At 33.5% G+C, this 26,531-nt stretch overlaps 1 protein-coding gene across 2 annotated transcripts in view; it reads left to right on the forward strand.

Moving 5' to 3' along the window:
- The window catches only part of LOC130442838 (filamin-A), an 82,917-nt gene extending 68,724 nt beyond the window's left edge, over window positions 1-14,193 (forward strand). For both annotated transcript variants that reach the window (XM_056777205.1, XM_056777213.1), the window contains 14 exons: window positions 71-420; window positions 518-663; window positions 733-1,002; window positions 2,076-2,459; window positions 3,563-3,741; window positions 4,432-4,621; window positions 4,679-4,996; window positions 5,381-5,487; window positions 7,532-7,864; window positions 7,925-8,327; window positions 8,925-9,127; window positions 9,272-9,553; window positions 11,897-12,076; window positions 13,591-14,193. In XM_056777205.1, the coding sequence (XP_056633183.1) occupies window positions 71-420; window positions 518-663; window positions 733-1,002; window positions 2,076-2,459; window positions 3,563-3,741; window positions 4,432-4,621; window positions 4,679-4,996; window positions 5,381-5,487; window positions 7,532-7,864; window positions 7,925-8,327; window positions 8,925-9,127; window positions 9,272-9,553; window positions 11,897-12,076; window positions 13,591-13,722 (3,477 nt within the window). In that variant the 3' untranslated portion in view covers window positions 13,723-14,193. The remainder of the gene's footprint in view (window positions 1-70; window positions 421-517; window positions 664-732; window positions 1,003-2,075; window positions 2,460-3,562; window positions 3,742-4,431; window positions 4,622-4,678; window positions 4,997-5,380; window positions 5,488-7,531; window positions 7,865-7,924; window positions 8,328-8,924; window positions 9,128-9,271; window positions 9,554-11,896; window positions 12,077-13,590) is intronic.
- The last annotated feature ends 12,338 nt before the right edge of the window (window positions 14,194-26,531 follow it).

Below are 26,531 nucleotides of genomic sequence, written 5' to 3' on the forward strand. Positions count from 1 at the left end.
ATGTTTTATTATATGAGAACAATTAATTTTCAATTAATCAATCGTATATTGTGAGAATTTTATCCTTTAGGTACATCCACAAGAAAACACAGTTGGAAAATTCGAAGTCACGTTCACACCAATGGACGTAGGGGATCACAGCGTTGAGGTACGTCTACAAAGCGGACATATAGACGGCAGCCCGTTTCTCATCAAAGCATACGATGCAAATAGAGTCACAGTTACTGATATTACTGACGGACTGGTCGGTAAACCTGTCTCTTTTAGTATAAATGCTTCTCAAGCTGGTGCTGGAAATTTGGAGATAATCGTTGCCGTAGGAGGAAGGAACGTACCAAATTTCGTTCAGAGTGAAGGAAACGCTCGGTTCAAGGTTAATTTCAAACCTACGGAAGCAGCTACTCATACCCTTAGCGTTAGGTAGATATTCTATACATTATTAAGTTATAAATTACATCAATTATGGTATGTAATTTATTTTTATACACTTCCATATTAAAATTTGATATATCGCTAGGTTTAATGGACAACCGGTACCAGGATCTCCTTTCAATTGCAAAGTGAGTCCGGGAAACACACAACCTAGAGTACCCGTATCCGGCAGTGGTATTGAACTAGCAGCAGTTGGTCATCCAGCTGAAATAAAAATACAGGGTGTTACAGGTTAGTAGTGCATCATATTATTTTGCTTAATTTTTTTATCTCTAATACGTGAATAATTTTCGTCTATAGGTGGTGAACCTCAAGTAGTGGCTACAGCTCCGAATGGTAAAAGTTTGCCAACAAAATTGATTATCAACGGAGATACATACATAGCAAGATTTGTTCCCGAATCGGTTGGTCGTCATTCTGTTGCGATTCTGATCAACGATCAACACGTGATCGGATCTCCTTTCAGTTGTAACGTTTACGACGTTAACAAAGTAATAGTCACAGGATTACCTGGAAGAAAGACTGATTTAACCAGATCAATCAACGAATTGAGTTTAAAGGAAATGGAAAGTGAGTGTACAAAATCATTAAAAATACAGACAAGTAGAAATTTCTCCTAGTTTTTTTTGCAATTTTGTATTCGTTTGGTCTATTTAAGATATTTAGCTCGTATTATATTTATTCTCCTCTTTTATATCAGCTTTTTCAGAGGTAATATAATTCTGAGTAGCATTTACTATAAGCTAAGATAATAATTTTTGAAGTTAGAACTGATTTAGTCTGTAGTATCAGTTCAAGTTAGACACAACGGGAAAAGTTCCACTGTGGATCATCTAGCATGCAGTCCTAACTTTGAATCATCAGACTTTATTTCCTATAGTTATTATATTGAAAAATGATGATATAAATTTGTTTTTCTCCGTCACAGAACTATTCTCGGTTCAAAAATTCCCTTGTATTATTTAATTCTCTTCGTCAATTATAAACTTTTTAAATTGATCATGATGCACAGAGCAGAAATCTGAAAATCTGAAATCTGAAATCCGAAGGCGAAAATAAATGTTTAGCTTTCAAAACTGCAAATAATTAAGTACCTACGACTGAGATATGGAGAAAAATCGTATACACTACACGGGCCGAAAGCTGAAATTTTGGTCCATTATTCTCGAGGGCATCATGACGCTCAGGGCTGAAAATTATGTCCCTTGCAATATATATTATCCACTTAATCTTCAGTTTTTCGTAGTTAAACTACGAAGCCCTTTATATTGTTATTATATATCAACATTTTTTCCTAAGAGTTTTGTTTATATTAATTTTAAAAAATAAGAGGATGAATTCACACGGATTGTTCGCCATCTCTATATCTATTCTTTGTCCATTCATTATTAAATCTTCCCCATGTTCTCTTTTTGGCAATTTTTGATGTTTACCTTCATTCTCAGATCTTCTATTGTGTCTATCCTCATATCTATTTCTTCTTCCATGTTTTTAAATGTATCTGCTACTATTATTATTATGGATATCTCTGTAATGAATAAAAATCTAATAGAAAATAGATTAGTAAGCAATTTTTAACCGTCCAACATCTATTTATTACACCAAACACTAAAACTGTTTTGTTCTTCTTATATTATTTTCAGGTTCGGCTGAAGTTGGTAAGCCTGTGACTTTCAGCGTAGACGCTGCTCAAGCCGGCGAAGGAACATTGGAACTTGTAGTTTCTACACAACAAACCACAATTAAAGCGGAAGTAGTTGCTTGCGCTAGGGGTTTATATGACGTTACTTTTGTCCCCTTGACAGCAGAAGATCATTACGTAAACATCACCTTCAATGATATGACTGTAGTCGGTAGTCCGTTCCATTGTAGTGTTATTGAATCAACGCAGTATTGCCAAATCGGATCTACAGCTTACATCGACTTACCGAGCGAGAATCACAAGATAGAAATTAACGATCCCAATAATCATCACGTGAAATATGTTTTTAATAATTATAAGGGGGAGTTTGATTTAACACAAACAGGTAAATAGCTTTTTAATAATTCTACGTAAAATAGGCTAGTTTCAGTTGATGACTATCACATTATAGTTCTTCCAATATCAATTGCAGATTATAAAAACCCTTGCCGACACTTTTCTTTGATCTACCGTTGGCGTAGATACCTCATTTTATAAATTTATTATTTTTATAAATACTTTTAAAAATATGTATATCTTATGTATACAGATTCCTTAGAAATCATTATACCACGTTAACTTGCTACAACTAAATATTAAATTAAATGAAACGTAAATAGACGAGTAAAATGTACATGTCTGTAAGGGAGTTTGGTTTAAACAGAGTACCAGACGTGAACTGAAACCTTTTTGTTCCTCATTTGTTTTTTTTTCTGGAAAAGGAAACTTCAAATCAAAAACCAAACCAAAAAAACCATTTTAATTCCAAAGTATCTTTATAAATAATCATGGTAGTCAGCGTCATCAAAACTAGAGTCATCATTTGATTGAATTATGATGAGTTATAAAGAGGTATACTCATCTTCTTTGATAACATATTTAACACAGTTTTTGACCTTTTTTAACGATTTCTACAACCTCTTTACTCAGTTCTGGAACTGCTTCTAGCATGAACTATCATAATACGTTTCCCTTTAGAATATGGCCCATTCAAACAGCAATTTTTACTATTGTTAACCCAACCAAAATTTATTACATCGTGATTGTCAAACCATATTTCATCTAGATGAATTATGTGTCCATTAGAACTTTGGTAGTCTTTTATCTGACGCAAATAATCTTGTCGCCATCGAACGATCCTTGACGATTCGATTATTGGCATCCGTTTATTCAGTTTTTTGTGTTTAAAACCACAGGCTGACAATTGTATACTGGATAATCTGCTACCTTTTGCTATATCACTTCTAATGTCTTTCGGTTCTTTGAATGATCCACAGCAACCCCTTTCGTGACTACTCGATAAATGAAAAATTTATTTACTCCAGTTAATTCAGCAATTCTTATTATAATTGCATTATCAGATTGCTGAATATTTTCCTTTTTTAAACATTCGAACATATTCAAAATTAAGAAGATATTTGAAAACAATAAAAAATTTTTTTTTGTCAGGTACATATAGAGTAAATATTTTACGAGATAATGAAATAGTAGCAACAAGAACATTCCACGTATTCGATACGACTAAAATTGATGTTATAAATGCGCCTGAAGCAACGTGCCATCGTCCATCTGCCATTGGAATAAATTTGACTAGAGTTGGACCTGGTAAACTGACTGCTACCGTTAAGGTGAGTTGATAATGTGTTTCCATATTCTATGCTATGATTTACTTCATATGATTGTGTTACTTCTACTAATAATCATCATACTCCAAAGTAAATATTTTCACTTCTAGTTTTATCAGACTTATTCAAAAATAGAATATTTTCGACTTTAACTAGGAAAGCGCAATTAGAAGGAAATGGTGATACATATCTAAAAGAATCTAATGATAATTTTCTTCCATTCTTTTCTATTGCTTGTCTTCGCCAGCTTCGCCTTCCAGTCCAGAACTCCTCTGTCTTATCATACAGGTTCTTCATTTCCTGGTTTGTTTTTCTTTTCCATGAGAATCTATAGTTCCATTTTCCATAATTGCATTCAATACAGAAGCTGAGACAATTTACCGTATTTCAAAAAACTCCATATTGTTAGTACATGAGCTGAGATGAGATGTGAGCTATTGAAGGTTTTTGTTGAGAAATGTCGATATAACTTTCGTTGGACCAACACATTCACAACGAAATTATTTAACAGATGGTATCATATATGATGCCATGACCGTTTAAGGTTAGGTTAAACGGCATAGCGTTCTCCCCAAAAGTGTCAATTTTTTTTGTTTATAAAGCCATTCTTTAATTGTATTTATAATAATACAATTAAAGAATGGCAGCTACAAACTACAAAATTTTGTATCAAAACTATTTCATATGTTTCAGGTCGGTAATCGAGATGTCTCACATAGCGTAAGACAAAGTCCTACAAATCCCAACATGTGGGAAGTAGTTTTCCATCCCGTACAAGCTGCGCCGCATCGTATCATCTTATTTTACAACGGAGTTCCCAAATTCGGAGCCTTAGAAATACCCGTAAAAGGACCAGGAAGCGAACCTTGGGCAGGAGGACTTGGTAATTATCATATAGGCGTTTGTAGAGGCTCTTTCTATTTATAATATTTCACTTTAGGTCTGTATCAAGCTAAAGTGGGCAAGGTGAACTCTTTTCAAATTGAAACTCAAGGTAGATCAGCTAGAGAATTCGATGTCGTCGTAAGCGGTCCGACGGGATCGGCAGTACCGGTGAGATGCTATCAAACAAAAACTGGTAAACTTCAAGCAGAATTCACCGCTCGTGAAATTGGTCCACATAAAGTCGAGGTTTTGCATCAAGGAAAACATCTTGTTGGTAGTCCATTCACTTGTCAAGCCTTCGATGCCGATAACGTCAGAATCACTGACGTTCCTACGTCGCAAGGAAACGTCGGAGAGAAAGTATATTTCAATGGTGAGAATCATTTAATTTTTTTATACAATGGGTTGCAAAAAGTTTGCACTTAATTTTGTTTCTCTGGTGAATGTTTTCGATGGTTTTTATGATGGGATTTGCCCGTTGTATAGATTGTATACCACGTCCTTCAGTTGTATTTGGTCATATGCTTTTTCCAGGTCTATGAAACACATGAACGCCGGTTTGTTATACTCGAAGTTCATTTGGAAATCCCCAATTTACTTACTCGGACCATTTTGAATTCGTCCTATAGTTCATAGTTCGACTCGTGGTTATAAGATTAAGCAGCTCTGATATATAAATATGCACGATTTGTCTTATTTATTTGCTGTTATTTTTTTATTGTATGGTACCTCATATTTAACACATGATTTATTACAGTTTCTACCAAAAATTCCGGTGTCGCTGAGTTGGAAGTTCAAGTGACTAATCCAATGAATCAAACGTTATCTGTGGAAAAAATCGAAATTGATGAAAACACTGTACAGGTAATATTCATTTGAAATTTTATGTAATACATTGGAAATTCTAAGCGTTAGTAGAAATTATTTTAAATCTGTGCAATCTCTTATCATTACTAAAGCGACGAAGAAGTCAAGTTCGACCTTGTTCCCCCAATTTTGGAATAAGAAGTAAATGTGATATTCGTTTTCAGTAGCTGCGAAAATATGAGAAAACTAGAAAAAGGTTGGTCCGGAAATATATTGAAAAAGATCGACCTTTGCTCTATTGAATAAAATATCAATACAAGTAACTGAAAGACCTGGCAACACCGAAGTGAATATGTCAAATCTGACATTTCCGTAATAAAATTTGATATTTTTAATGGTGCACGGACTCAGAACATGTGTTGAGTGTTATTTGAGTTATTTACAAATACTTGAAACATTCTAAATTGGCTAAGAAATGGAATTAAATAACCAACATTTTTGTGACTTTCGACGTGGATTAAACCAACAGCAATCTGCCGATCAACTCGTTTAGACTTTTGGTGATAAATAACCATCTTAAGCCACCGTGTTTCGCTGGTACTCAATCGTAGTCGCATTTCGTAAAGACCGTCCAAAATCTGATGTGCCAGAAAACATCGATGCTGTACGCAAACTGATATTGCAAAATCATCCTTGAAATACCGTGAGATTGAGGCATACTTGGGCAATAGCTCCACTTGCATACATTCAATATTGCAAGAGCATTTGATTGTCAAAAAGATTTGTTCGCGATACATACCGCAAATTTAACAATCGCTTAAAGAAAGCTCTTGTCGATTGGTGCTAAAAAATGCCGAGAAAATTCAATCGCGTTGCCTCAAAAGACGTCTATAAGATCGTGACAGCAAATGCTTCAAATAACTGGATATGTCACCACCGTTAAATTGGGGCAAAATTTTTTTCTACAAGTACCAATTACAGAAGAAGAATCATTATCCACCATGACAATGAAAGCTCTCAAACATCAGTTCAAGTAAAAACGTTTTTGAACATTCAAGTCCTTGTTTGGCACCTAATGATTTCTTCTTATTTTGCAGATCAAAAATAAATTGCGACGTCAACGTTTTTCTACTCCTGAAGGAACGTTTGATATTTCGACATATTGGCTCGAATGCATACAAAATAATGGAGAATATAAATATTTTCTTCTATTTTTCTATCTGAAAACTTAGTAGCAACCCTCGTATCGTAGAGATTTGAGCGATATCAAAGAAATTCATAGAAAAATAGAATTTTGAAAAGAAAGATCTTATGAACTAATATCAAATTAAACAAATTTGAAACACGCTCGAATAATAGAGGGTTCTGGATAAACTTAATGACAAAAAAAATGATGATGAATCATAAAATATTTTAGAGCTTTCAGCGTTACAACATTTTTTGCAGCGACGAAATAATTATCAACAAACTGATCTCACAAACGAGTTCAAAAAATGGAGTACTATGAACGAATTGGATGACAGAATAACGCATCGTCAGTATAGATAATAGTTTTGTCATCTTCTACAATCTAACTGTTTATTAAAAAATATTCTTCTACATTCAGTAGAGTACCACAACTTTCACTCACACTAACTCAATAATTTGCTGACTTCTTACCAAATCGTGGTTGTCCAGGAGTTGGATAGCCTCAATATTCACGACTTTGTTCATAATTTCTTACACATTTGATAGTAGTCTATTCAACAATATCTATTATCAAGCCCCAATGCATGTAGCTATTTCTATAGTACAAAGGAGCGTTGACTATATTCCTTGATACTTTATTCTGAAGTCTTTGTATTTTGTCGTATATTGACTAAATAGAATTTTTTTCAAGCAGCCAACACATTTCTAAACTCCACGCTCCTTTTTAACATGAACCTCCAAGCATGCTTTTCAAATTATCTTGACAGTATCAATGACTCGATGACAAGAATCCATTAGTAATTCAATGGATCAATCGAAACAATCGGATCAATCAAATCAAGAAACGAATAAATGAATTAATATATATGTAGGTAACAGAATAAATTGTAGTAGTGGCATATTGTTTTTCTAGGTAATGTTTCTGCCTACATTAGCAGGTCTGTATCAAGTGTCCGTAACGTATGGAGGTGTTATACTCAAAGGATCTCCTTTAGCGCTAGGAGTAGGTCCCGTTGGACCGACACCACCGCCTAGAGCAGTAGGAAAAGGATTAGAAATCGGTAGAGTTGGTGAACGTTGTAGTTTTACTGTTAGCAGCGTTTTACAACCGAAAGTATCCGTAGAAGCTGTAGAAGGAAATGTTGATGCGCAAATACAAACTCACAAACCGGGAGAACATCAAGTTCATTATGTACCTAAATGGGTTGGAACTTATGATATTGTTATCAGTATTGGACCCAACGATGTAAGTATCAACATACGATTATAATGAGATATTATAAATATAGTTTTTCACATTTTCCAGCTTCCTGGTTCTCCTTTTAGACCGAATATAGTTGATCCATCAGCTGTGAGATTGATAGGAGGTTGGAATCAATACTTAGATGATTCTGGACGTATTAAACTCCCAGCAAAATTAGCTTTCGATACTTCTAATGCAGGCCCCGGGAATTTAGAATGTAAAATTGCTGGGAGAAAAATCAATCCAGAAAAATCGAACTCCAGGATACGGTTCGATTTATCTGGTGAAGGACTTAGTCCCGGTGAACACGAATTTGACATTAGATTCGGCAGTTTTCCTTTATTAGATGCACCGACTAGTATTGTTTGTCTTGGAGATCAGGTGGTTTTGACGGGAAGAGGATTAGCACATGCACAGTGTGGGGAACCTGCAGTGTTAACAATTGATGGATCTAAAGCTAGCATAGGTACGTTTATTATATTAATTATATCATTTCGTATCAATAAAAAAAGCCTCTACTCATCTAAATATCCGAATAGAGTGATTCGCGATAAATTTTTTGCCGGGAACGAACTGGGTCAGCAAGCACACCTGTTTTTACTTCTCCTATAGAGCCAAGTTGGCAAAATATGCGTACAATTCTTCCATATTTGGTCGTCGTCCTGACCAAAATATTTAAATACGTGTACTTCTCCAAGTTGAATATTATAAAAACTGGAACAAAGAATACCAAATTGACGCCGAGGTATTACACACAATTAGCATTATGGTTGGACCACCTTTTATATCAACATCAACAGTTTCAAAATAATAGTTTGATTAGTAGAACTATTACTTTGACATGCTAGATCCCTGCAATAACAAAAATTATGTTTTTTGATGTGCTAAAGCAGTTTTAGGTTACCCTTTATCGTTGGAACGATTACTGAAATGATTCTATCTATCTTATTTCGACAAGTTTCCACATTTACAACAGAAAATTTCTATCGCAACTTTTCATTTTCCTTTTAACACAAAATTTTTTGCTATCCACTTTCTTATCTATATTTTAATTTATGTTCAGGAAACCCAGAAGTAACTCTCCACGCAGCTGATAGCAATATACCTGTACCAGTTATGATCAGTTTAGCAGGAGACAAGATTTGGAAGGCAGCCTATACCGTTAACGTTCCTGGAAATTACTTATTATCCGTTCTTTGGGCTGGGAGACCCGTAAAAGGTTGTCCTCTGGTAGTAGAGGCTAAAGGAGGAGCGGACGCCTCTAAGGTAATACGAAAAAATAGTATTACTTCTAATCATATTTATAAATATTGGTCAAACAAACACAAATATTAAATTAAGTTTTAATGAACATCTAATTGAAATTATACTAATTTGTTGTTGTCATTTTCACATATTACACATTTTCAGGTACTTTGTTCCGGAGAAGGTCTTCGACAGGGTGTGGTAGGTCGTGAAATTAGATCTTGGATAGACACAAGAAGAGCAGGTCCTGGTGAGTTAACAGCTCATTGTACGGGACCTCGAAAAGTAGCCTATTGTGAATTGTACGATCACGGAGATGCAACTTTTACATTGAACGTTAAGCCACAAGAAGCTGGTAAACATGCTCTAACAATCAAATATGCAGGCCAGCACGTTCCCGGATCACCTTTCACGTTAAGAGTTGCGGGAGCACCAGATCCCACAAAAGTAAGCTTAGTTTATTATATTATTCCGTCCATGAAAATTAATGAGGAATATATTACAAAAGGTGTATCAAGATCAAACTGGAGTATTTTTTCTAATATATTCACGAAACAGTACAAATTGTTTGATTTTTCTACGAGTTGCAAGAAATACTTTTTTATATTCTCAGAGTTGAAGAGAAGTTTATGGGAATGTATTTTTGCGAAAAATTATCAATATCGCGAGTTCTTCGTTGATATTAACCTAATTTATGTCTGTATTCAAGCGTAGGCTACCTCCATGATAATTCTGTTGAATTGGTCTCTATCTCTGTTGACTCGAGAGCTTGTTGCAGATGGACCAAGGATTTATGTGCACTATTCCCAATTTCTCACTTCCTTAATGCTGGCAGTACTAAAATATACTATCTTGGCACTTGTAATATGCTTTTATGGAGTCTCTACTCTAGTCGCTGTCGAATTCTGAATCAGAGCTCTCGGCGTCAACGTTTATAATAATTTCCGGCTTCGCGTATTGATTAACTATATCTGATCGACAGTAATGGAATTATTTCCACCTCGCTGTGTAATATACTATTACTTGTTAGCTTTCTAGATCTTTAATGATTGATTATAAACACACAAAACGACTGAAAATGCAGAATTTTCACCTACAAACATTCGTTCGTAGTGAGCAGTTTTTACTAATATTAATCTATCTGTCAGATTGTGACATACAAGGATATATTGAAAAATTCTTAGCCTACTATAGAACCAAACAAAATTTCTATGTCATAATATTTTATTACTCAACATATTCTTCTCTTAATTGGATACATTTATTACAGTGAACCTCCAACGTCTCTAGACTTTCAAAAAAATCTTTCTTCTGCGAATCAGAGTATCACGGCTTTTATTATCTCCTCGTTGGAAGAAAATTTACGACCTTTTAAACTTTTTTTCAGATGAGGAAAGAGATGATAGTCGGACGGAGCTAAATCTGGTGAATAAGGGGGCTGTTCTAGTAATTCAAACCCCAAATCAAGATTTGTTTGCATGGCAGCATGAGATTTGTGTACAGGGGCGTTGTCCTGCAAAAACAAAACACCTTTGGATAGCTTTCCGCGTCTTTTCTCTTTAATTTTTTCTCGTACAGTGGTCAGTAATGTCGAATAGTAATCTCCAGTTATTATTCAATCCTTGTCCAAAAAATCATGATTCCTCCATGGCAATCTCATAAAGCTGAAGTAAGAACTTTCCCAGCAGATTTTTGGTCACGAAACTTCTTAGGTCTTCTTAGGAGAAGCAGAGTGTCGCCATTCCATCGATTGTTGCTTTGTTTCTGGATCGTGGAAATGTACTCAAGTCTCATCTATAGTAACAAATTGGTTTAAGAAGTCTACATCGTTTTCAAATCGAGTACAGATCGAACGCGATGCTTCTACCCTTGCACGCTTTTAGTCAACATTCAAACATTTGGGGATCCATTTTGCAGCAATTTTTCTATGTCCAAATTGACGTGAACTATATGTTGGACGCGTTCGTATGAAATATTCAGTGCTCCAGATATCCGTTTTAGTCCAATTCGACGGTCTGATAAAATCATGTCATGAACTGCATCGATATTTTTTGGGGACTGACACAGAAGCTGGCCTTCAATGGAAAATTTATCTCTTTTGAAGCTTTCAGCCCAATTTTTCACGGTTGCATATGAAGGACATTGATCACCAAGGATATTAAGCATATCTTCGTAAATCTGCTTACCTTTTAACCCTTTTAAATACAGGTACTTGGAATATCTTTTTTCTTTTAATAAATTGCGTAACTCTGGTTCACTTTTTGACGTCAAACTTTACACTTACACTTCTAATAAGTTATTGTTTGTTAGGCTAACTAGATATCGAGACATCCTCGTATTACATGAGAAACTCCTTATTATAACTAAAGTTTTGTTAACTTTGCTCTTCCTTGAAACCGTCTTCGTTATTTGGTTTTGAAAATTATGGGTATGTTACTGGGTTAATATTTCATGACTAAGATTGAGGTTATTAAGTATGGGGGAAACTTTTTTGAACTCTATTTTCAGTAGTCACTAGCAATTTAAAAAAAATAAGACTCAGTTTTTCTCCGAATAACGCATATTTGAAGTTTTGCTAGTAATAATGATCTTAACTCACATATCGCATACTCACACAATCTAACACGCGTTTCGATAACCAAATTATCCTCTTCAGGAACCTAAGTTGCTTAGTATAATCAAAAGTGTTCGATATTTGATTCTAATAGTGTGGTCACGGCCATAAATCTTGATTTTCTACTAACCAACCGTAAAAATTAGTATTAAAATTTTTATTTTTCTGTTAAAAAGGTACGAGTGTATGGACCTGGTATAGAACACGGTGTACTGGCGACCTTCCAATCCAGGTTCATCTGTGATACTAGAGGCGCAGGAGCAGGTCAGTTAACAGTAAGAGTTAGAGGTCCGAAGGGGGCTTTCAGAGTAGAAATGCAAAGGGAGAGTCAAAAGGATAGGACAATATTGTGCAAAGTAAGTATAACACCCTACAGCCGTTATCCTATAAATATTATTATTGTTTTTTTTTTGTTTTGTTGGTATTCCGACATATAACCAGCCATGTGATAAACATGGACTTTCAAGATTAATGCCACAAACACTTAGCGACTGCTATTGAGAGTTATTTATCGACATTGCAAATGCTAGCCGTCTTCGCCTTTGTATTTTTCTTTCAAAATTGTGGCTTCGATGACGTTATTCATTAATTCCTTCAACTCAAGCAACACAATTTGGGTGCCATTACAGAGACGTGGTTGATTTATACTTCCCAACATAATGATCACCAATCCAATTTTTAATTGGTGATTATGAAGAGTTGATCCAGACAATTCCAGCAAATTTGAAAGCTCCGTTGGATAGTTGATAGCATCATCTTGGTCTGAAAATTCATTTTTAATCAGACATCAACGTTTGTTGTAAACAAAATAACTCTTTCGCTCAACCATACATGATCTTTGTAATTTTGAGCAATGTTCTGAAAAACCTTCTCGACGAGTTCGGTCTAAGTTTAGTAAAGTGTTATGATCCAGCCGATAAGTCAACAGGTATTTTTCCATTACCAATATAAAGCAATTGTTTAGACAAAACTTGGTTTTCAAGGTCTAAACTCTCGATTAAATGCGTCGTGCGTTGAGCTATTTGGCGTTGTCATTTCTAATTTTATTAATCTTTAGTTGGTAAGCCTCAAGCTCAAGTATTCAATTGGAATTCAGACTTCCCCTTTTCTCTATTAATTATTCTTTAATTGTCGGCGCAGTTTTCTTAATTTTTCCTTTCAAAAGAACTTTCTCCTGATAATAACAAACATAATATAAAAGAATTAACGTCAACAAAGTGGACAAGGCTTCATTTTTATATATACGAGGGTTGCCACTTAAGTTTTGAGATAGACAAATATTCATAATTGAATATGGCGTTATTGTTTTTCAAAATATTCATTATACTTTTACATACGTTTGAACCAATTAAGGTAGCTCCAAAACATGTGATATGAACGAATCAACCACTTCTTCAGGTGTAGAAAAACCTTAACTCCACAATTTATTTGTGATGCGCGGAAATGAGAGGGTGCCAAACAAGAACTGTACGTTGGATGACGTTCAAACACGTTTTTATTTGAGCTGATTTGTGAGAGCTTGCATTGTCGTGGTGAAGAATGATTCGAGGCAATATATCCAGTTATTCGCGACCATTTTCTTCTTTGTACCGATCCACAAGAGATTTTTTGAGCGATTGACAAATTATGCGGTATCAATCAAATCTTTTTGACAGCCAAATTTTCATGCAATACTGAATGTAATAGTAAAAATGTCAAAGTTTATGATGGCAATGGTAGATTTGACATATTCACATCGGCTATATCTCAAAACTTAAGTAACAATCCTCGTATAGATAAATACATCTGTACATCATTAAATTGACTAAACTAAATTGACACAAACAATTTCGTGGTATAAGTATGAACTCAACATATTTTTTGTTTCTAGTATGATCCAACCGAACCAGGAGATTACAGAGTTGAAGTGAAATGGGCAGGGGAATTAGTACCAGGTTCACCATTTCATGTCATGATTTTCGATACGCAAGAAGAACTGAGACGATATATTAGTACATTATGAGATTTATAAAATAATGCATCGATATTTCTTTGAAATTTACTATTTATTATACTTAATTCCGATCAGTATGATGGCAGAAACTTAAATGATTCTCTACATTATACAAGATCATTTGTTAATAGTACAAAACAGAAATATAAAAACATTTGTTGCATAAGCGAAATAAGTGTTGAAATTAATCGTCAAGAATTGATTTAAATACTTTAGCATAAAAAGTATAAATAAATGAATTGATGTGGAAGATATATAAGTCAAAAAATCCTATACATCTCCAATTATTGTATCATCACGTGGTTCAGAGACTGACTATTAGCAGTAATCAAGAAAATATGTCAACGATACGACCGATAGTCAGTTATTTGTTCATTTTTCCGAAAGTAAAATATTTAGTCTAAGTATTTACTAATATCTACTGATGATTTTTGAAATATTATATTTACTCGATTTTAATAAACTGTTACAAAAAATAAATTTGTAGTTTCATTTTCCTTATCCGAGAAGTAAAAAGTGTTTCACGTAGCTGGACATTATTATAAATCAAACATCCTATAGTGGGTGGTAAATTGATCTTACAATCGTAAATAGGATTGCGAAAAATCCTAAATATTTGCTTCCTAACCGCGTGTAAATCTTAAAAATAAGTTCGTTCATTGATGTAAAATGTGTCTTAACCCGGGAAAATTCGCTAAAATTTCCTACACACCAGAATTCTCTAATGAAAATTTCTTTCACGGTCCCTTATTTAAATAATTTTACCGCGAATTGATGTATTTGAACATTTTATTCTATTTTGTGGTGTTCTCTATGAAAATATTGTGATATCGTTTATATACTAACCAAATTTTTTAATCCAAATGTATAAATTGTTTGAATATAGTTGAAAAATTACAAAAAACAAAAATATAATATCTTAACACTTTTACAAAAAGTTATAAATGTGCAAACAAAAATTTGTTTACTACTAGAAAGAGTTTGCTAATCAATATCAGCACATTTTATGCAACTGTATACAGTATGGGACAAGTACTACACATTTTTTTGATTTTTCTGTTCTTTTTTATTGAACAAAAAGCACAGATTTTGTCTGACTGGTATTTGTTTCTTCAGTATTCAATTCAGCACCCGCAATTCTTTTCATATCAGTTCGACCTTGCGGTTTTGTCTGGTAATAAAGTGAGGTTACATCAAACTCAGTGCCAGTTCTTTCTAAAAAAAAACTTATACACTAAGTAGGAGGCATTCATTTAATCTACAACATTAACACCCTCTTTTGTCAAGTTGTAAAATGTTATTATTTCGGGCTTGTCTAAAGCTCCGGTGCTCTCATCTATATTGTCATTGTTATGGAAGGTAGAAACTGCCAAAACATTAAGCGACCGTTTCGTTTTGTAGGAAACTAGAACACATTCTCCACTAAATTTGAAAATACTGGCAAACAAACCATTTTGTTTCATTTCAATGAACTCTGCTGGAACTGGAAATCAGGCTGTCTGCCAGCATAAATTTACTTGATATATATTGCCTAAATTTACAGCACCCACGGAAATATTCAAGCATGTCGTCGATGGTAGTGTATTCCTCTACTTGATCGCTATAGCGGATCGTGCGTTCTATGTGCGCAAGAGTCAGAAAAACGGTAATTCTGCGACGATAGCGCGTAGAGAATTCTGCAGTATTCGCAATATTCGTCACTTAAATGATACGCCAGGCGCTTGACTGATTGTAAAATGGGTCGCAAAGTTGGAAGATCGGACCGGGTTAATATTGGATAAAATCTGGGCGTCCAAGTTTCATCTAGAACGGTCGCAAACGTAAACAGGAAACGTGTTGTTGCATCAAACTTGCACCCACGTTCGATAGATCTGACATCAGTTGACCACCACGCAATCTGGATTTAACACCTATGGAATTGTTTCTGTGTCAATGTCAATCTAGAGTTTACGCTAACAAACAGACTTCTCTGGCACAATTAACACAAAATATTTGTCACAAAATGGCAGCCTTCGTGGATAATACCTGCCGAGCCGTCATATGTAATTTCAGTGCTCGATGGAATGAATGCCATGAGTGCAACAGTTTACATTTTTAAGAAATAAATTCCCAAGCAATGCATTTAAATATGTAACAAATATTTTTTAATAAATTACTTTTCTTAAAATTTTCTTTTGAGGCATCTGATACTGATCTCAGGAAGTTTAGGTAGAATGGTCGGGTAGTCGCTTGCTAACTAAGTCGCCTTAGATTCGAAGCTAGTTTCAGGTACAAAGTCTCGCGAGACGTCCCCTAGAGACTCCCGATACGATTCCACAAAATGGAAGCTTTTTTCTTTCTCAGATGCCCTGTAAATGTCACCATTATTGATTTTTTTTAGATAATAATTCCTATGTACCTATAATACAACTTAGAACTTATTGCAATCCACAAGAAATAAAAAAAAGTGTAGAACAAATCATTTTAATTATACCTACCTATATATAATTCTTTACTCATCCGATCTCAAGCGCTATTCAATTTTTTTCATCAACACGTCCTTTTATTCGAACTAGAAACACATATGCAATTAGGATAGAGAGTCGAGCCGAGGGAAGGCGAGGAGACAGGAGCGTACCATCTACATTTTCCGATTCGCTTTCCATCGTGTAGCTTCGTGACGAGTATGGATCGTACTTGAAATGATACATAGCTTCACAAACTTTTGGATCATTAAATCTTAGATCCTTCGTATCTGTGGTAAATGCAGAACACGACACTAGTAGAAGTAAAAGGTCGCTTACGTCCGATTATGACATAGGAATAAGAATCAGATTTGGTTTTAAGGCAAAGAAATGGGAACTGTTGGTTCTAACGCAGAAAGTTTGAACTGGAAATCAGCGAAATATACCATAAAGAAGGCATAAATATTTATTTATTACAAAAATATTGTTAAGACTGTCAGCTTTAAGAAGAAGATATGTAGCAGCAAGAAAGCTTTAAAAAAAGGTAGCTGCAGCTCGTAAGAGTAAGAGTAACTTAACAAAACGAGAGAATTGTTTTAAGGAAAGCTCTAATTAGAGCAAGAGTAATTTAGATTTTCTGGAACCGTTAGTGAAATTCATACTGAACAGAGGTTTCTTAAACCTATGACGGTTAATTAACTTATTTACAATTCTTTTATCATAACCGTTGAGTACAGCCACTTACTCAATAAATGAACTTTCCTTATTGTATCTCTCGATGTGAAGTGGAAAGTGAATTGAACGATGTACCAGGAAATGGAGACTGGCCTTCTTATGTTGGATACAATAAAAAGAATCAGCCGGGATGTACCTGCACGTAGCAGTGTTTTGCCTAAATACATCAAATTCTAGCCTATCACTAATTATTAAAGTATCTAAAAATGGTAACTGTCCATTATTTTATGAACTTCATAGATGGATATATTGAATTGAGTTCCAAAATGAATCTGTATGTGAAACCACTTTTTTCCAAACTCAAAATGAAAAACAAGAAAAATTTTCTCTGTTTCCTCTCAATACCGTTTATACAAAGGGATTCGAAGAAATATTTCATAGAGTGGGTTTCAAATTGGTTTATAAATCCAACAATATATCAAAACAATTGTTGGGTAATCCTAAGAATAAAATACCAAATTTGGAAAAGAGTGGTATATATGAAATTAGCTGCGGTGATTGTGACGTGAAGTATATTGGGCAGACTAAGAGATCCGTTAATTTCTGGTTTAAAGGGCAGATAGCTCATTCAAAATATGGGCGGACCGAAAAATCGAGTATTGCCGATCACATTGAAAATGCTGTATGTAAGAAAAGCTTAAACAGGGACAAAGGGCCAATTTTTTATAGCCTACTCTACAATTTAGTTTCCTGCTGGAATCAGTTTTCGCGGAGAAAGTTCATTGGGGAGAAAATTGATAGTTTGTAGAATATCTATCAGAAAAATAGGTAAATAATTTCAATATTTTGTTTGTTGTTAATTAAACGACTGTAAAAATATTAAACTTTGACATTAAAATTAAAACAAATTAATTTTCATCTTGTAGTAGTTCAAATGACTCAAAAAATATTGAAAAGTCAAAACTTATATAAAGCTGTAGTAAGGTCATCAAATGATCAAATCTTGATATTTCGACCTCAAATTTTGAGGGAAAATTAATAATTTGTGGAATCTGACAAGACAGAAAATTGGCTCAATAATTTCAATATTTTTTTTGTTGTTAATAAAATTACTAAAAAGATTGATTATTCTTTGATAATCTTGGAATTAGAGCCAAAGAATCATGTAGTAGTTCAAATGGCCCAAAAAATTTAAGCATTGTCAAAATTGATATAGATCTGTAGTAGATTATACAAGTTATTATGGTTTAGTTTACCTTTAGTCTCTGACGACGAGAGGAGGGTTAGACAGTGTACTTGTGAGTGTCGGTGGTGTGGTAGTGTAAACAGTGTGTTCAGTAGAGCAAGAGTAGATGACACTGCTCGTCAAATGCTCATGGAACACCACCTGTTCTCTATCAAGTCGAGTCATAATTCCAAAAACTTACCAGATTCAACAGTATCTAGTAAAAAGTCAAGAAAACCTCCCGACAGACATAAAGACTAACCTCTGGATTCTGTGCACTTAGATAATGTAGATCAATTCCTCTGAGTGGAAACAAAATCGACAATTACGTCAAAATTCGTCAAAATTTCGTTCTTTCACGAAATGTGGAAAACTTAAGGTATTTTATGTTACAATGTTAATAGAAATTGCTCTGAAGATATTTTTAAGACCTAATTTCATAATTTCATTGATGTATACGAAGTCATATATTGATTTGTACTGCTTTAGTAAAATGTTTACGAAAACATATATGGCTTCGCCTATAGTAATTTTCAAAATAAAAGTTTACTTTTTTATTTTAAATAATTATGTTTATATATGAACAATAAAGGATAGTGTGAGTAATTTTTTTTCCATTTTGTCCATAATGCAAGCAATAAATTTAACCAGACTAAGGGGCGGAAAAAATTATTGGACCCAAAAGCGCCTAAAAGCGAAATCCGGCACTGATGATGCGATAATTTCTTGGCATCGTGTATATTTACTGATGTTGTGGTATTAAGATATAATATAATAATAAAAGCTAAGTAAAAACCACTTTGATTTATTCCTGGTATATCAAAAAATGTGGAACAATCAATTTTCAAAAAAAAAATTATAGGGTGAAAATACTTTATTATTTTGTTTATTACAAATAACTGTTACTTTTAAAGAACATTCTGTATCTATCATATTTGGGCATAGATATATTTACATCGCGTCTGCGGTCCGATTTGTTGGATCGGTTTGGTTAACATCTGCAAGGCGGTACACATGACCTAGTGACCTACTCTTCGACTTCCTCGCTTACCACTACCGCCTCCAGAAGCCCTCTGGTTAATGTAGACTTGGTGATAGTTATTTGTCTTGATTCTATTACCCATAAATATTCATTTTATTTACATAATTGTATGATATTTAATTATGTTGTGGGTATTTCAGTTTAATATGTGTAAAAACAACTTGTGATGCTTGTTAAATGTGGAAAAGTGAAATGTAGCCCATGATCGATGAATGAAAAATACTTATTCGTATGGATAAATACAATGACAATAGTTTTTTGAAAAAAAATTGATTTCAGTACTTTTTAAACCCATAATCGGCTGACAAACGTAGATAAGGAACCCATCATTAAGAATTGTACAGAGTTGTACTTAATATAATAAGCGAAGATGATTTCACTAAAATTAAATACAAAGATGAATATGTTGTTTGTGTGTCAAAGGCATCAAAGGCAGACAAATATCAAACGATTCGGCGTATTCGTCAATTATATAATTCCATTATAACCAGACAGGCCCGGCTTCACGGACCAAGTCGTAGACTTGTTTCTAACAATATAATACAGTAAATATTTTATAACAGTAAAATCATACTAGAGAACTTTTTAACTGCATAGCTATGACAGTTTACTGTAAAATTATGAAATTATAACTTGCCTAGTTTTTCCCCTGAGATCTACATTTATAAAACATACACTATAATACAATTATTCTAAATCACTAGCATCACATTCATTTTCCTCAGAATAGCTGTCGCTTAAATCAGCTTCTGTATAATGCTTTTTGAAATATAAATCTTGTTTAAGTAGAAGCTCCTGTATATCTGCTTTTAGAAGAATATTTGGTTGGAATTTTACGAGTTTTTTTAATGATACAAGGCGTTTTCTAATACAATTACACTGTTTGCATATAGTGCTAGTATCAGTTTTTCTTTGAACCAAGACTCTAGAAGGGTACCTCCAATTTTCTTACACATTCTTTTACGTCTCATTGTTAAACTTTTTTTACGCATCAACCACACAAGTTTATTAGCGAGTAATTGAGATTCAATACATTCGATCCTTAAATCTAGATTTAGTTTGCAGTATTTCAGGTAGTTCATAAGTTTCTTTGGGTCTACTTGAAGTAGCTTCTCCAGTGAATGTGGTAGTTGTTAATTTTTCGTTTATTGTCATATTTTAAACAGTCAATTCGTGTTGGTTATGATTTGCTTTTCCTTGTCATTTTTCTTAGATTATCTACTTAAAAAATGCTTTGAAATCGATATGTTCTTTATAGTTACTCTTTACTGATTGCTCGTTGTTGTATGCATTTTTGCTAATCCATCTACTCTTTCATTTCCCTCTATTGCGTTGTGGGATGGAACCAATATGAAATTGACATTTATCTTGTTGTTTTTGCAAGTAGCTAACTCTTTCTTAATATGAATGGCAATAGAATGGTTGGGATATTGTTGGCAGATTGCCGTTAGTGAACTTTGGAAATCTGTTATTATAAGGAAATTCTTGAATCCAATTTTCTGATACTCCTTAAGTGATTCTAGAATGGCAAACAGTTCAGCAATTTTGTATAGTGTAGTCTGATAACTATTTTTCAAAAAAATTGTTTACAAATTCGGTTCAAAAGAGTTAAAATCAATTTTGGAGCGTCTGTTGATAGATGTTGCCATATCTTTTCAACTATTTAGCCACAAAATATTTCGAATTATGTATAATATTTACGTTCATTGTTTACTCGGTATTACATGATTTAGAAAACGGTTTTATTTAGGAATTCTAAGGGATTAATTTTTTCTGTAATGTTGTTGTTTATCTATACTTTTAAATGATGCACTGATACTGGAAATTAAATATTGTGATGCGAACTTGGATAAGCTGTTTACTATTCAGTTCGCAGGTTATTGATATTCGATCGGACTCTAAATCTAAAACTGAGCTATTCATTGCTCTTTAGGGTTTAAACTGTACTCATTTAATCCACTTTTTTGAAAGATAAAATGTAATCCAATATATGATACAGAAAAGTATATTATGAAGCAATATTATAATGATGGCTATTATTCACAGGAATGAAAATTATGACGTTACTGTAAATATATGTTTTAGAAACAATCAATCGTTATAACATTAGTAATTTTTTATTTGTTTGTTAATAATTGCGGCTGTAGAATATCAGGTACAACTCTGGGCTCCAGTTAGAATTTTTCAAAAGTTCGTCTGGGTTGTTTTGGTTTCTAGTGTATTTAATTTTTCTTTCTGAGGTTTGTTATGGATAATTTTTTATTTGTGTGTTGCCCTGGGGATTGTAATTTATAACCAAAACGTTGATTTTCAAGCTGGTTAGGAATTTTCTATTTAATATCTATAGCCGTTCTCAAAAAAAAACATTCTATTATAAATCAGTTTATAAAGTTTCTTATAATTTAGTTGAGAAGATACCCAGTTATTAGACCAAATATCATGTCATTTTTGTGAACCTCATAATTATGTACCTATCTATATGAAATCCAAGTGATCCTGCGAAAAATTCAGCCAGCATATCAATAATTTTATCAAGAGTTTTGCTAAGCATATTGTTAAAATTTGTTTTTTTATATATTTTATTCTGGCATCCACTTCAAAGATTATTAGCGGCATGTCAGTTGTTAACAATTTATTGAGTTGAGTGCCTTTTAGATATTTGATTAAGTTTGCGGTATTATAATTGTTAAGTAGAGAAATTATGGTGTTATAGTTGCTAGTCTTTCGTTTTTGTACTTTTGACAGTTCAACAATAAGTGTTTAGATTCTCATTATAAGTTTCACATATTGGTGGATTTTCTCGATTAAATAGATATAAGTGTGTCACTTTAGTGTGTCTAGCCTTAAACGATCGATTTTTATTTGGTCCGTACGATTCTTAATACTGTTTTTGTATGGTTGAACGGATGGTTTCATAGATTTTAGTATCGACTGCGATCTGTTCCACTGAACTTTTGTTTTGATTGTCCCTTTATAGACGTTTATTATCACTTCGCGTACAATTGTTGCTTCGTTGTTATCTTCTGCTTCTTTTGCACATTTGTTCTGCTTTGTGAGGACCCAAATATTTGGTCCGTTTGCCTTGGATTGGTGGATAAGGTGTAATTGAATTTTAACAAGGATACCTATTAGGTGTATAGGAAAAAGTTGTTGAATGGTTTGTGTTGAACTCTGTTTGTAATCATGGCTGTTTTATTGTATTGATTGGGGCCTGCAATATGGTATAGAGTTCTCCAGTGTGAATGTTATTCTGCAGCTCCTCCGCCATAAGGTCTTTAAAATGAGTCGGAGTATAGAGTATAGAAAATGGTATGGTGGGAAAATGGATTGTCCAAGCAGGGGGGATATTTATGTTAATTGGAAATAAACCTGATAATTCAAGTGCTAGGGTGTTTGTGTATTGGCGAATTATTTCAAAGAACGGAATAGTTGTTATTACAAAGTTAAATATCCTTTTTTAATTGCCAATTCGTAAAAAGCCGACTTTTGGAATATTAGTCATAACGATTATTTCTACTGAGTTGACAGAAATTTTGGGTTGATTTATATGAATATTGTTGCTGAGCTATCAGTTACATGATAGAGTAACTTAACCGTTTTTATTTTAGTTAAAATAACAACAACGTATAAAAAAGGAATTAAAATCTCAATATTGGCATATCAAAAACGCAAAATTTTAGTAATTGTTTTAAAACGATTACTTTATCTAAGCTGATAATTAGACCATTTAAAAATATCATGCTTTGAAGAATTGGGCCGACTATTTTTCAACATTATAGAAAAAACCTAATAACTAATTATATTAAATGATTAATTACTGTTTGTACTCATATGAACCGTTCTGTTTTTGCAGAATATACAGCTATTTTTTTCAACTCATAAATATTCATATTCAAAACTATTCCAAAGACGTTTTTTAATTTGATAACATCATAAAACGGTACATCTTGATTGAATTTCAAATATTTTTACGGCATCTACAAAATGTATTACGTAGTTGAAGAATGAAATAATACAAATCTTAGAAATAGGGGAGATGGGAGTAATATTTCCACTACTGAAGATTACATTAAATTCATTATGAAATAATGTAAAAATACGTTAATTTCATACAAGGTTTCGCTCTGTGGTATTCACTTGATCACATTTTCTAAAAATAAAGTTTATAGAGGATTCAAAGAGAGATAAATTTGAGTTTTCATACCCCTTGTGTCTACCATATATCAAGAAACTAGGTATTTCACAGTCTAGTTACCATACAATGTATTGGCTTCAGTAATAACCACTAATGGAATACTGCTAACAAACCGACAAGACCTAGCTGGGGTGAACGGTTGGGTTTGTTATACCCAGGTCTGTGTGACAGAGAAAACGTATTGGGAAAAAATTGCTTTTAAGGGCTAAGGGCTAATGATTGACTGAACAAATCTCAGTTACAAATGTAATAGATATAAATTATATTTATTGGAAAACTAATTTCAATATTTGCATTTGTATTCTATTATTATATACACTAAAGGACAAATGTTTTTGCCCACCCTTTTGTTTGCGTGATACAACAATAAAAACAATACGATCGATTTTGATATTCATATTTTAAGAAATATATAGATAAGAATATAGTAATAATAAAAGTACAGTCTGTGACTGTTGATTATTGAAATTTTTAATTCATCGATGTATTATTTCGAAGCAGTATATTGGTATTCTCTGTAACAATTTTCACAAATAATCGTCGTCTATTTGGCTTCATTCGTTTTTCAGGATATTCCAAAAATGTGACGTCAGAGTAGGATATTGCTTTTTGACCTCATCCTTCCCATTTGTATCATAGCAACTCAATCGGGTTGTGGTCGGACAACTTTGATGGCCAAATGATTACTTAGTCTATACACAGCTTCAATGAATGCTTGGATTCGTTGTAATGTTGGAAGATAAATGTTCTGCCGATCAGGAGCTGGCCCAAACGTCCTACATTTTCCTTAAATATTTTTATAGCCTCATTTCTTCAAAACATTCCCAATTCAGCACCAAATCTCTGATTTGTTTGACAATCAGATTACACATGAATCTAACATCCGTTTTTCCTTTGACCTGGGCAGGCACTCTTCTCTTCGATCCATAAACCTCAAACTTTGACTCATCACTCCATAAAACTCCCTTCCACTCTACATTCGTCCAATTTTTATGATCTAGCACATTGTAACCCAAATTTTCTGACGATCAGGCGCTGATAAGGACATTCTACATTTTTCTTCAGTATTTTTTATAGCCGTGTTTCTTCAAAATCCCTGCAATTTTTATCAGCTCTCCCCAAATTATAATCGAGTCTCTGCCGTGTTTTACAGTGGGGATTACACCTGGATCTAACAACCGTCTTGCTTAGTCCTGCGTACAAACATTCAAACTTCCAAAAAGGCCAACTTCTCTCAATCTACTTTTCACTGTAAAATTACTCAAAGTTAGATTTCTAGATTCATTGTTCCGTGCTGATATCTCTAGGTCTTTGAGTTGTCAATCACGTTCACTGATCAATACAATACGTTTATCTTCAGCGGTTGTGATTTTTTGAGGTTGCCATGATGGCTCATAAAGCACCTGGTGGATGTATATTTATTCACGTTGGAGTCCACGGTACATCGATGTATTTTTCAATTCGACGGCAATGGTATAGCTACTTCTGCCTAGACTATGAAGACTTGCGAATACCAACTTCACAAACAGATGTCTTGGTACAAAAAGTATAAATCACAGTACGTTATTGCATCTCACAGTGCTGATTGGTACTAAACCACAATCATAAACACCGAAAAGATAATTCAAAGTTAAAGAAAAATTAATAAATCAACCGGTACTTGCAAGTTTCAACTTGTAGCACCGATAAAATATATAGACGCACTCGTATAAAGTAAACAAATAACGGACACTATTATTTTTTGTTTGTAACAAAGTTTCGACCCTCGCTTGCTAAAGTGTATTATTTTGAAATTTAATTAATAGATTATAGGGTGGGCAGAAGCTTTTGTGAAAAATTAGAATACACATTATCATGCTAAGGTACTGTGAATATATTGAAAGCTTAGTTCATAGTTTTTTATTCTTCTTTTGTCAAATTTTTGGGTTACTGCTCTTATCAACTACTTGTATCTCCAAGTCTCCAAGTTAAAGTCTTGGGTTTGAATTGTGATCGTATGTTGTTGTCTCTTATTTAAACTGTTCAGGTTACTGTCATAATCCAGTATTGATATCCCATTTTTCAATCTGTTAAAATTCTTTGTGATCCAATTGTTTTCTCTTCAGTATTTGGGGGATAATTGATGAGTTATTTCAGTTCTTCAATATCATCCAGGAGAATAATGTTTACCACCATTAAAGCGACCATTACATACCTTTGGGTCATCCTCCAACAGACACAAAATTTATGAACACACCAAAAAGTCGAAACAAATGATTTCAAATGAATAGTTCCACATCCCCACTTGATGTCTTCGATTAAAAGTTGAACTATAGAGAGTGACCCAGGGCGTGTTAAAACTATCTGTATATGGCAATATTTTAGTTAAAAAGATCGTATTCGAAAACCCAAACGTAGAAATTTTCATGATTTTACTATAAGTATTTTTCCATATACAGATAGTTTTAACTTGTCGTGGGACACCCTGTATATATAATAATTTCGTCTAAGATTGAATTGAATCATATTCACTGTACTATAAAATTAGAGAAGTTAGTTTCCGGTACATAACCACATTGAAAAGCTATAAAAACTACAATTTTGATGGTTTAGAACATTCATAGCTTGAAGAGTTTATTAGAATTTGTAAGTTGAAAAGAATAGATTATAAAATAAAAAATAAAAAAGGACCCATTAGACTTTCAGAGTCTTAATCTTGTCAGAATACCTAGGCTGATTCCTTTGTACTATCTCTGGTGTATTTACACTTGGACTTAAAAGAGTTGACCCCAAGGCAAATTCATAACAATTTGGAATTTGGTGGATGCATTTGCTGATTCTGCAGTATCATCTGACATACGGAATAGTTCGTGACGTGAACTTAAATGTAAAACACACTGGTCTACAGTAGAACATGCAGACGGTGTACCCAGATTAAAATTTTTGATAAAATAAATTGTAGTTTGAAAAAACTGAAAAGCATGTATTTAGCAATAATCAAACTAAAAAGAAAATAATTCTTGGCAGATTCCTAGTCCGGGTTAGGTCTCCCTTTTCCTTCATACTCCTTCTCCCTATTCATCCAACTTGTTCAAAAAGATGATATCGAAATTTAGGACTCGGTGTTTATTTTCATAGTTTCACTCGTCAGTACTAAGTAAAACATCCTTTTTTTGAATCTTTAGTATAATTCTAAAAGCTCTCTCCCAGTGCTCTTAAACTGTATTTATTTGTTTCTTATTTTAAATGCGTCTTTAG

The sequence above is a fragment of the Diorhabda sublineata genome, chromosome 1 (assembly GCF_026230105.1).
Source record: "Diorhabda sublineata isolate icDioSubl1.1 chromosome 1, icDioSubl1.1, whole genome shotgun sequence".
Taxonomy (NCBI): domain Eukaryota; kingdom Metazoa; phylum Arthropoda; class Insecta; order Coleoptera; family Chrysomelidae; genus Diorhabda; species Diorhabda sublineata.